Genomic DNA, 12,503 nt, shown 5'->3' with positions numbered 1-12,503 from the left:
TCACCACACACTTAGCATATTGTGTTTCAATGTTATATCTCTTTCACAGTGAGAGCCCATTGAAGACAGGGAATGTGCCTTTTATCCCGGTAGTCTTAGCAATTACCATATGTATGTAGTAGATACTAAACAAAGATGAATGAATAGATGGATGGATGAGTACATTACTTTACTTTTCAGTTTAGCCAACCTCTCAGGCTAATCACAGGCACACATAACACAGACATGCATAATTCTCTAGACTTAATCATTATTAACTATATGTTGCTCACCCCACTGGAAATATCTTCCCAAACTGCGTCGAAGTACCACAGAACTCAGAATGGAAAGTCACGACTTAGTGCCCTACATAACTGACTCTTTTTCAGGAACTGGTTTTGCATCTGAGACATGGAGACTTTGTAGGCAATGCACACAGCAGTATTTTGATAGACCAAAGTGATATACAAATTTAAAGCATTTATATAAGCACACATTTAAAGCATAGCACTAAACTCTAGGCCTCTGAAATAGAAACCCTTTTTGTTTAATCTTAAATACTTTATTTTTTAGAACAGGTTTAAATTTACACAAAAATTGAGAAGATAGTACAGAGTTCCCATATTCATATAACAAGTTTCCTCTATTATCAACCTCCTACATTTGTCTGATACTTTCGTTAAAATTAACGGATCAATATTGATCTTATGGCCGAAACCGGTTTGGCTCAGTGGATAGAGCGTCAGCCTGTGGACTCAAGGGTCCCAGGTTCGATTCCGGTCAAGGGCATGTACCTTGGTTGCAGGCACATCCCCAGTAGGGGGTGTGCAAGAGGCAGCTGATCGATGTTTCTCTCTCATCGATGTTTCTAACTCTCTATCCCTCTCTCTTCCTCTGTAAAAAATCAATAAAATATATTTTAAAAAATATTGATCTTATGATTAAAGCCCATGGTTTATCCAGATTTCCTTAATTTTAACCTAACTCCCTTAGTTTTATAGGATTTCATCTAGAATTCCAGATTACATTTAGTTGTCATGGCTCCTCTTGGCTTTAATAGTTCCTTGTTTGTCATGACCTTGGACAGCTTTAAGAAGTCTTGGTCAAGTACTTTGTAGAATGTCCCTTTATTGGACATTCTCATGGTTAGACTGGGCACAGGAGATTTTTATAAGGAGACAGAGTAGCTATCAACTTTTTTTTCTGCTCCCACACTGTTCATACATGTGGCACACGCCTATGAGCAAGGCCTCTCATTAGATAAGGGATGGCAGGATCGGGGCACAGTGCTGGTAGCATTTAGGAGACTGTATGAACAGAGTTTTGAAGAAAAAGGAGGGAGAGGGAATACTAAGGAAGAGACTAGCAGACATGGTCATGGAGAAATTATAGGTAATATCAGTAGAAGCAGGAAACAGAGATTTTAGGTTGGAGCAAACATTCCTTTTCAGGGAAATGGGTTTTAAGGGCAAATGGAATGTTAAAACAGACAATAGAGCAGCTTGGGTTTGATATAAAAATTAAGGAAGATCTGATGGTACTGGATTACCTGCAAAGAGAGAGAGAGTCCCATAGTCATTGCCAACCAATGTTGGTGTGGAGCTGAGTGTCTTTCTTTCTTTTTTTCTTTATTGGTTAAGGTATTACATTTGTGTCCTATCCTCGCATTGCCACCACCACACCCCATTCGTGCCCTCGCCCCCCTACTGTCTGTGTCCATTGGTTATGTTTATATGCATGCATACACGTCCTTTGGTTGATCTCTTCCCCTGACCCCAACCCTCCTGAGTGTCTTTCTTTGATAAATTTTCTTTCTGCAATTCCCTCCTTTCCTTGTTTTCGGGATAAGACTCTCCTAACCTTTTCTCCTAATTCTCTAGGTACTCTTCAGGCCTTTGTATTATTATTAAGCAACAAATAATTATTCATAATTATAGCTGACAGCTATATGGGTTATGAAGAATTGTGGCCAGCACTTTATCTCATTTAATGCACTCAACCCTGTGAGGTACTCTTATCATCCCCATTAAAACGAGAATACTAGTCCTAACCAGTTTGGCTCAAGTGTATACAAGGAGGCCTGTGGACTGAAGGGTCCCAGGTTTGATTCTGGTCAAGGGCGCATACTTCCGTTGCAGGAGGCAACTGACTAATGTGTCTCTCTCACATCTATATTTCTCTCTCTTTCCTCCTCCTTCTTTCCACTCTCTCTAAAAATCAATGGAAAAATATCTTCTGGTGAGAACTGACATAAAATAGAGAGAAAGAGAAAACTACAACTCACCGTTTAGTAAGTTGTCACAGAGAAAGATTATGGAATCTAAGTCTGTTCTCTGAATTACTGTGCATGAAGCCTGTCACTAAGATTTTGGCATTAGTCAGAGTTCTAGACTTTATCCCTTTCTTCTTAAGGTTAAATATTTGTGTTTGCAATGTTTTTAACCTTCTCTTACAGGTTTGTGTTCCTTACAGTGTTTTTATTCTTGGTGATTTCTATTTACTTTTAATCTCACTCAAGGATATTTTTTTCCCCATTGCTTTTTAGAGAGAGTAGAAGGGTGGGAGGGAGGAGGGAAAGAAAGAGAGAAACATTGATGCGAGAGAGACATGTGGATTGGTTGCCTTCCACAAGCACCCTGATCAGGGCTGGGGACCGAACCTCCAACCCAGGTATGTGCCCTTGACCGGAAATCGAACCCAAGACTCTTCTTCTTTTAAATCCTCACCTGAGGATATTTTAAAAATTGAATTTAGAGAGAGGGAAAGGGAGAAAGAGAAAGAGGGGAGAGAAAGAGAGAAATGTCGATATGGGAGAGAAACATCGATCAGTTGCCTCCCATGTGAGCCCTAACCCAAGATGAACCCTGAAACCTGGGTATGTGCCCTGATCAGGAATAGATCCTACCACTGTTTAGTATGTGGGACGATGCTCCAACCCACTGTGCCACCTGATCAGGGCAGGGGGTGCATGGTTATTGTCTCATTACTGACATCACTTGATCACTTGATTAACGTGGTGTCTGCCAGACTTCACTATAAAGCTACTCTAATTTTCTATGGGGTGATACTTTGAAATCTTCCCATCCTTTTCAAACTTTTATGTTTATTTACCTTTGTATGATTTCCTATATTATTCAATGGGTTATATAGGCACCAGTGTGCCTATATCCGGAACCTGTTGGGAGGATTATAGAAGCTCCACAGAAGAAGAGATCTCTTAGGTAGGAGGTGTCTCCCTAAGGTCTGGGAAGCATGTTCCTGGGGTTCAAGGCACAGTATTGGAGAAAAGACTCCAGTTCGTCCCAGATTTGGCCAGTGGAACACAAGTTGGCATGTGTCCTTTTAAAACATTTTTATTTATTTCAGAGAGGAAGGGAGAGGAGAGATAGAAACATCAATGATGAGAAAGAATCATTGATCAGCTGCCTCCTGTATGATCCACACTAGGGCTCGAGCCCGCAACCCCAATATGTGCCCTGACGGGGAATTGAATGGTGACCTGCTGGTTCATAGGTTGACACTGAGCCACACAGGCCTGGTGGCCTGTGTCCGTTTGACATGCCTCATTATTCTTTGAGCATGTCCTTTCTTTCTTCTGTAACTAGAGGCTCCAGGCTCAGCCTGTACTTCCTCTTCTTTAGTTCTGGAATCAACCATTTTGCCAAGAAGAAAAAAAATGAAGAGGAGAATGGTATTTAGAAACCAAGATTTATGCTAGATGTACTCATTGTTTTTTGTATAATTAATTTCAGACCTTCTCAGTGGACAGAGCATGTATGTACTTATTCACCTATATCAATTTCTATAAATAGAAATAGATTGATACCTCCATTGCCAATTCACCACCAGAAGGTTCATTCCAGTTATTATTCCATAATTGTAACTCTCTTCTTCAACTATGAGAAATCTGACTCCCATTTCCTTAGTATCATAATCCCCTCTTATCTGAGGGTGATATGTTACAAGATATCCTAAAACCACAATTATCACTGGACTATATATATATATATATATATATATATATATGTGTGTGTGTGTGTGTGTGTGTGTGTTCTCCCCTATACATATATATCTATACTAACAAAAGGGTAATATGCTAATTAGCCCAGATAGACTGGGCATCTCCCGGACAAAACCATGATGGCAGGGGCCAAGGCAGAGGTGGTTAGGGGTAATCAAGCAAGCAGGCAGAGGGGTTAGGCAGACAGGTGAGCGGTTAGGAGCCAGCAGTCCCAGATTGAGAGAGGGATGTCCCACAGGGATCAGGCCTAAACCGGCCATCGGACATCCCCTGAGGGGTCCTGGATTGGAGAGGGTGCAGGCTGTGCTGAGGGACCCCCCTCTTGTGCACAGATTTCATGCATTGGGCCTCTAGTCTATGATAAAGTTTATGTTCTTTTTAGCATATCCAAATTGATTTTTTTAAAATATATTTTTTAATTGATTTCAGAGAGGACGGGGGCAGGGGGATGTGATGGGAAAAAAGAGAAACATCAATGATTAAAGAGAATCATTGGTGGACTGCCTCTTGCATGCCCCCCACTGGGAATCATGTACCCTGACAGGAATCTAACCATGACATCCTGGTTCATATGTCATGCTCAACCACTGAGCCATGCACGCTGGGCACCTACAATGTACTTTTAAAAAAATACATGGTCTCTTTTGCTTGTTATAAAACCTCTGTGATGTAGTTATGGAAGGTATTATTACCCATAATTTTTCTCTGAATAAGTCTTCAAGGACCTAGGTTCAAGAGAAATGGAGTGTCTTGCCCAAGGTCACACAGCTTACAGAAAGCAAGCTCTCCACTCCACTCTATGCCTCTCAACAAATGCCAAAAATTACTTTCCTTTTTTTCTCCAGTAGAAATATGTTTCAAACTCATTGACTTTATAGTCAACTCTGATTTCCAGGTGTTTCTTTTCCTGAAAAATATGTGCCAAGCAGTGGTGTGGCAGAAAAAAGAATTGGACACAGAAGAAACTTAAACTTCACCTTCAGCTCAGATCAGAGACTTTAGGCAAGTTACAAGTTACTACTCACTGTCTTCGATTGTAAAAATATTAGAATAGACCATCGATTCTTTGCCTGAGGCGGCTCAGATAGGAGCCGAGGGACTTTTCCCAATGATAGAAATGCCCGTGAAATTCAGGTACCATTATTTGATTCATTGACCCTTAACATCCCTTCCAATCGGCATAAGTATGATCCCAACGCAACCTCTCCCCATTCTTATCAATCTGTATTTATTCTTATCAATCTCATCCTTCATTCAAAAATATTTATCAATGGCCATTATATGCCAAGTACATATTACCTGGGTTTTGCAGGACCCCCTTTCCGAGATGTCACCGCCATTTAGAATTCTATCCCCTAAATTCCAAACGTGGGACTGAGCGCATTCGCATCTACATCATGTCACTGACAAACTCGCGGGGTTCCTCTCCAATCCTTTCTCCACCAACCGCATCTCAACGAGGCTGCCCCTCTGGACTCACAGACTTTAATGAACTCTCTTGGGAACAACCGCCTTCACCCAACAGGCTCCATCGACACTTCCACGTCCAGGTTGGTCGGTGGGGATTCGGGCGGGTGGCTTTCCAAGTTTGGATGGGCCCCCAGCGCGTTCCTGCACCCAGCGGGGCACAACCAGCTCTGAGTACTCCTAGCCCTGGGCGCTGCCCGCAGAGGCGGCGGGGCGGCTGCTCACGGACGGAAGAGTCTCCCGCGTCCGGAGGGGGCCATGGCGGGGGCTCTAACCTCCCCAGTTCCCCTCCTCCGAGCACCGCACGGCGCGTGCCGCTGTCCCGGCGCAGGGACTTCCCGGCCTCGCTCCCGCTCCGCGCGCCGACTCGGGCTCCGCACGTGCCCGCTGCCCTCCGGGGCCACGCGCCCCACGCCGCCGCGCGTGTCTTCGAGATCCTCGGCCTTCCTCCCCGCTCGCCCCTCCCGCCCCTCCCGCCCCGCGTGCTCTTCAGCCGATCCCTGCGCCCCGCCGGCGGCGCGGGGGAGCGGAGCGCGCAGGCGGCCGGACGACGTGCGCGAGACGCACGGCCCCGCGGGGAGCGCCGGAAGGAGCCGCCGGGCCTCGCGCGTCGTGCGCGCGCCCTCCGCCCCCCGCGCGCGCGCACTGAGCGCCGCCGCCGCCGCCGCCGCCTCCCCGGCTGCTGCTCCGGCTGCTGCAGGAGGCGGCGCTGGCTGGCTGGCTGGCGGCGGCGCTCGCTCCAGTCGGCGAGCGGAGCCGCGAGCGAGCGTGTGTGTGTGTTTTAAAGATGGCCGGAGCGGTGGCGGCGGTGGCCGCGGGAGCAGCAGCAGCGGGAGCCGCCGCGGCAGCCGTGTCGGTGGCGGCTCCGGGCCGGGCCTCGGCGCCCCCGCCGCCCCCGCCGGTGTACTGTGTGTGCCGGCAGCCGTACGACGTGAACCGCTTCATGATCGAGTGCGATATCTGCAAGGACTGGTTCCACGGCAGGTAAATAAACCCCGTCCGGCCCCGCCGCGGCCGCCGCCGGGCACCGGCCCCCCGCCGCCGCCGCGCCGCCGCCGCGCCGCCCGCATCCCCTTCCGCCCGGCCGCCGCGCCGCGCGCCCCGCGGTCCGGGCACCGAGCCCCCCCGGCCCCGGCCGGGCAAGCGGGACGCGCGGGGCCCCGGGCTGCCCGGGCGCCGAGCGAGCTGAGCGGGGCCGGTGGGATCGCCCGGCCAAGGCGAAGAGTCGCCACAACAAACGGGAACAAAGGGGACCGGCCGCGAAGTTGGCAGGGGGAGCCGGGGCGAGGGGACGCGGCCGGGGCAGGCGCCGGCGCAGGTGGCGGGCAGAGCGCCGACCGGGCCCGCCGCCCCTCGCGGCGCCCGCAGCCCGGCCGCCGCCCCGCCCGCCCGGGACTCCGGGTCCCAGAGTCGTCGCCCGCCTGCCCGCCCCCCCGGCCGCCTTGCCCCGCCGGCCGCCGCGCCTTCCTTCTCGGTGGGGACCTGGTCTCCACAAACCACCCCGATCCCTCCCCCGGCGGGTCCCCGTCGCGCCCCCTTCCCCGGGTTTTTATCAAACTTCCCTCCCGGGCCGGGCGCTGGGCCGGGGGCGTCGGCAGCGCCTGCCTGGCGGGGCTGGCGGAGTCAAAACAGCAACAGATGAGCCGCTGTCGGGACTCAGAGATGCCAGTCGGAAGTTTGGGGTCGAGGGTCCCGGGCGCCCGGGGCGGCAGGTCGGCTGGGACGGTGCCCCCCTCCCAGCGCCCCAGAGCACCCCGTCCCGGCGGGGGCGGAGCGGATGGAGTGGGCGGCGGGGCCCGAGGAGACAGCCTCTCGTCGCCCCCGCGCCGCAGCTCAAACTTTTTACAAAGAGTGAAATTTCCCGTCCCCCGAGGGGCTGGCGACACCCAGCCGGCGCCCGCGGGCCTGGCGCGGGCGAACTTTGGCCGGCCGCGGGCGCCGGGGCTCGGGCGGCGGGGCGGGCGCCCGCGCCCGGGTTTGACGTTTGCGAGGAGGGCTCGGGCCGCCGCCTCCGCCGCCGCCAGGCCGCCGGCTCGTGTGTTTTGTAATCAAAGTGTGAGGCTCCTAAAGGGCGGCGCCACAGCCTCTTGACTCCGGCGTGGGAGGGACTCGCAGGCATTTAAACAAAGAAACTAGTTGGGGTTGGGCTCCCAAAGTCCTTATTTGGGTGTTGTGGGGAAGCCTGCGGTCACCCTTGGGTGAAGCAGGTTTCCCCCACCCCGAGCGCCGTTTGGTGTGGAATCTTGGCGAGAGCTCGCTCGCTCACGGGCAGGAGCCGATTTGGGGGACTGTGATTGTAGGAAGTGTCCTTTGATTGACAGCAGGACATTTAAATACAGCCTCCCCCGCTCCCCGGTCCCCTCCCCTCCCCAATATTACAGAAACACTGCGCGACCAGGCCAGATGTCTTAGTCTCCCTCTACTGGCCCCGGGAGAGAAAACCACTTAAATTACAGCGTTCGTTTAGGTGCTGAGTGCTGGATACAGTTCGTTTTTACTTAATTTCCAAGTACCGTTAGTTTTGTTTAGTCAGTTTTCAGTTTGCACAGCTCTGACAGCAGTACCAGAGGAAAATGCCACATATTGTCAGATAGTCTTTAACAATCTTGTCTATGCTTGGGGAATATTACTACAACCTTGCCACATGTAACTAAGAATAAATTATCCAAAGTTCTTTTTCATTACTGTACATTGATATTTTTCTGTATTTAGATTATACATAAAACTGAAATATGAACATACCAAATCTTGCCAATTCTATTTCTACATCCTCTGTTCTCATAACATATCTGGCAACCAGAGTAGAGATTATCCAAAAATCTAGGTGACACATAGAATAAAACCAGAATCCCTGGTGATTATGTAAATACTTATTTTTCAAAGATCTATTTTAGCTGTATAAGAAATTTGTTCTATTGTGCAATTTAAAGGTTTGATAGGTTAATGAATTTTAGACCAGAATTTTATTTATCTTAATTTGGGTAACAACACTATAATCATAAAAAACTGCAGGAAGTTGTGGAGAATTTTGTAATGCGTTTAAGTGTACATTTGAAAACAGGAGAAGTTGAAGGGAAAATAAAGAGGGCACATATGAAGAAGAGAAAATAAGGCCAAAACATAAATTTGTCACATAAATTTGTGTGACTTCATATTTGTGAAAATGACTCTGAAATATATACACACTTTAATAGCTGATATCTTAATATTTGAAAATGAAATGCATTTTAATAAACACTGCCTTTATAATTATTCAAAGTGTGTGTATATATTTTTTTGGGGTGGGAGATGCACTATATTTTGAACCCAGGTTATTTTTTATTTTTTACCTTTTGACCAGCAGTTCTTGAGCATTTACTGTGGTTCAGATATCAGAAATTAAAAAACTTAATGATACTTCTCCACCATGTAAAAGCAGTACCTTAGTACCAAGTTTAATTCTTAATGAAGTATTGATAATTTGAGGTTTATATATTTTTCCTGTGATCAATATTTACTTTAATGTTTATAGTACCATGAAATGAGTGATTGTTGTTTTGAACACAGCAAAATGTTCCTTACGTATTAAATATTAAACTAATATCACTTGCTTATGTGAGAATTGGCCCCTGAGGTACTGAGGTGTAGCTTTCCTTTCCATGCTCAGCTTTCCTGGGGTAGTTTGTTTGCAGAAGAGGAAGAGAGAGGACACGGGTTGGTACCCTTTGCCTGGATAATTTCCTTTTTTTTTTTTTTTTTAAATCCTCACCCAAGGATATTTTTTCCATTGATTTTTAGAGAGAGTGTAAGGGAGCGAGGAGGGGAAGGGGAGAGAGAGACATTGATGTGAGAGAGACAGATGGATTGGTTGCCTCCTGCACGCCCTGACCAGACTGAGACGGGATTGTACTGGCAACTTTAAGTGCCCTTGATTGGAAATTGAGCCTGAGACCCTTTGATCCTTAGGCTGATGCTCTAACCATTGAGAAACTGGACTGGGCCAGCTGGATAATTAATTTCTTAGTAATTTTATTATTCAAGTAAAATTTTTTAATCTCAGTGAATTTTTATGTAAATTTTGGTTTAATCTGCCTGGGGTTTCTGACATCTGAAAAGTTTTTGCTCTAATTTATTCTGACAAGGAAGGAGTATCCTGCCTTAATGCTTTTTAGGCAGGTAGTAGGGTGGATGGAACCAGCCTCCTCCAGGTTGAACTTTGTATCCGGAATTCCCATCCCTTAGTGTGCCTAAGCCCCCCCTTTTTTTTTTTTTTTTTTTCCCTTAAGTGAGGGGAAGGGGGAAAACACTTGCTGGACACGATGTATAATTGATACCAGTAGGGGCCATGAGCTGAGGAATCAACAGGATTTTCCTGGGATGGTTCCTTCTGAAGTGGGGATGGACTTTTCCCTCTCTGAGTCCTTGGAAGTAAGATGAGCTTTCCTGTCATGCCCCCTCCCCCCAGTCTTTCCATAGCACACTTAATGTCATCCTATGTAAAACTGCATCAGTGTCCTAAGTTTAATGTTTCTGTCTCTCTATTAGACTGAAAATACCTTTGTTTGTTAGACTTTTTAGCAAAATATTCATTTTGATTGGCAAAAGTAATATATTATATTGTAGAAAAATGGGATGTATAGAAAAGTATCAAGGATATGAAAGTACTCATGTCTCCCAGAGATTGCCACTATTTTAACATTTAAGGTATATGTATGTATTGAAAACAACCTGGAATTCATTTTAAGCATTTCACTGTTATCTAACCTTTTTCATTAATATATACTTTTTTTTCTGTATCTTTAAAGTTTTTTTAAAACATTTTCAGTAGCTGTATAGTTTTTAATATATATTTTAAAACGATTCCCCTCTTGTTAGTTTTTTTTCTTTTTTTGCCTTGTTTATTACTTTTTCTTGTATTTCCTAATGAGGATGAATGGTTGACATAATTTTAAATAAACCATTATATCTCTAATTATTTCCTTAGGATAAATCAAATGAGTTAATACACGTAAAACACTAAAAAGAAGTGACATGTGCAAGTACTCATTAAGAAATTCCTTGAAGTAGAATTAGTAGGCTTTTTAGGCTTTTTGTGCCTACAGCCAGATTGTCCTCTAGAAAGGCTATTCCAATTTATACTTTTACCAAGTGTCCACTTCTAGTTCCCTGCATCCTTTCCATCTAAAGTATTATTAACCCTGTCACCCCAAAACCAAGCCAAGCAAAAACTTTGTCAATCTGCAAATGAGTATTCCCACCAAAAAGAAGTACCCAAGATTATTTGTGGTAGCACTATTTATAATGTCCTCAAAATGTAATGACCTAAATGACATTAATAGTAGATCGGATAATTTTGGTGTATTTATAAAATGGAATTCTCATCAGTGATTAAAAAAAAAAAAAGCACTATCGATGCATACAACATGGGTGAATCTCGCAGATAAAAAGTTGAATAAAAGAAGCTAGACACAAAAGTGTGTACTCTTTGATTCTGCTTATATGAAGTTCAAATACAGACATAATTAGATGAGAGAAGTCAGACTATTGCTTACCTCTGGGGGCATGATTGAGAGAAGGCCTGAGGGGCTTCTGAGGTTCAGCAAATGTTCTCTATCTTGATCTTGTGTGGTGCTTACGTGACTGATTCAGCTGTAAAAATTCACTGAGCTGTATGTTCAATGAAGATTTTTTAAACTTTAAGTGTATTTCAATCATTCAATTGTTTAAAAAGTTATGTTTACCAATTTGGTAGCTGACATACAGTATTTTTTTAATTTTACTTTCTTTCTTGCCCTAACTTAATGGGATTGCTGGGTGCTGTTCTTGGTGCTGGGGATATAGCGATGAACAAAAACTAAGTCCTTGCTCTCCTGTAATTTAACATTCGTGTGTGTGTGTGTGTGTGTGTGTGTGTGTGTGTGTGTCTGGAGAGAGCAGGGGCAGATAAACATGTATATCACACACACACACAAAAAAATTGTGTCATAGGAAAAGAGGGCTGGGGTTAGTATAAGGCTACTTTCACATGGTGTGAATATGGAGTGCCTTAAGGAGACATTTGAACACAAGAATATTTTGGATTTTACATAAAGCAGATGGTATATTTTGAGGAGTAAATGATTTGATTTAACCTTTAGAAGGTTCACTTTGGCTGCTATGTGGAGAATAGACTGGAGGGAGGCAAAGGCTCACAGGTAGATCAGTAAGAAGGTTATTGTAACAACATTCTAGGTGAGAGATGATTTTAAAAGTTTGAGTCAGTTTGGGCAATTTATAAATGTCATATATTAATTTTTCTTCCTAAGGCTTGAATAAATGAAGAGCTTAGTTTATGAGAATAGAAGGATTTTATCTAGAATAATGCTATTGGGTAGGAGTTTCTTACTCTGAAGTCCCAGGAACTCAGTCAAACATTTATTAAATGCTTTTTATACCAAGAGTTAGTAATCACTCTTCTAAATGCGTTATATGTATTAAGTCATCTAAATCTCATAGTCACCTTGCTGGATAAGTTATTGTTATCCCCATTTTACAGATGAAGAATCTGAGGGTTAGAGAGGGTCAGTTACTTTCCCAGGGTCACGAAGCTAGAAAAGGTCATAGAACCACCACCTGAACTCAGGTGGACTAACCTCAGAGCGGCAGGCTCTCAACTAGCAGGTGATAATGGCTCTCTTCCTCCTTGTTAGTTTCTTTCCTGGGAGTACAGGTAGACACATAGGTGGAACAGGTACAGCAGGATCCCAGAGAGATATCTATAAACATGTTTGTTTTTGTTCTTTTTAATTTTATTTATTTATTTATTTTTGCCCCCCCCCATCTTTATTATTGAAAGTTTTACATATGTCCCTCTTTTCCCCCATTGACCTCTTCTAACCCGCCCCCTGCCCCAGTGTTTTTGTTTTTTATTAAAATTATCTATATCTTGCCGAAACCGGTTTGGCTCAGTGGATAGAGCATCGGCCTGCGGACTGAAAGGAGCGGGTTCGATTCTGGTCAAGGGCATGTATCTTGGTTGTGGGCACATCCCAATTGGGGGGTGTGTAGGAGGCAGCTG

General features: G+C 45.4%; 1 protein-coding gene across 2 annotated transcripts in view; it reads left to right on the top strand.

The window, feature by feature from the left end:
- Positions 1-6,139: 6,139 nt before the first annotated feature.
- Positions 6,140-12,503, top strand: part of KDM7A (lysine demethylase 7A) — a 78,087-nt gene continuing 71,723 nt past the window's right edge. For both annotated transcript variants that reach the window (XM_045577451.1, XM_036428641.2), the window contains exon 1: positions 6,140-6,451. In XM_045577451.1, coding sequence (XP_045433407.1) covers positions 6,255-6,451 — 197 coding nt within the window. In that variant the 5' untranslated portion in view covers positions 6,140-6,254. The remainder of the gene's footprint in view (positions 6,452-12,503) is intronic.

The sequence above is a fragment of the Pipistrellus kuhlii genome, unplaced genomic scaffold (genome assembly GCF_014108245.1).
Source record: "Pipistrellus kuhlii isolate mPipKuh1 unplaced genomic scaffold, mPipKuh1.p scaffold_m20_p_10, whole genome shotgun sequence".
NCBI classification, from domain to species: Eukaryota; Metazoa; Chordata; class Mammalia; order Chiroptera; family Vespertilionidae; genus Pipistrellus; species Pipistrellus kuhlii.
This window is presented reverse-complemented; position numbering and strand designations above follow the sequence as displayed.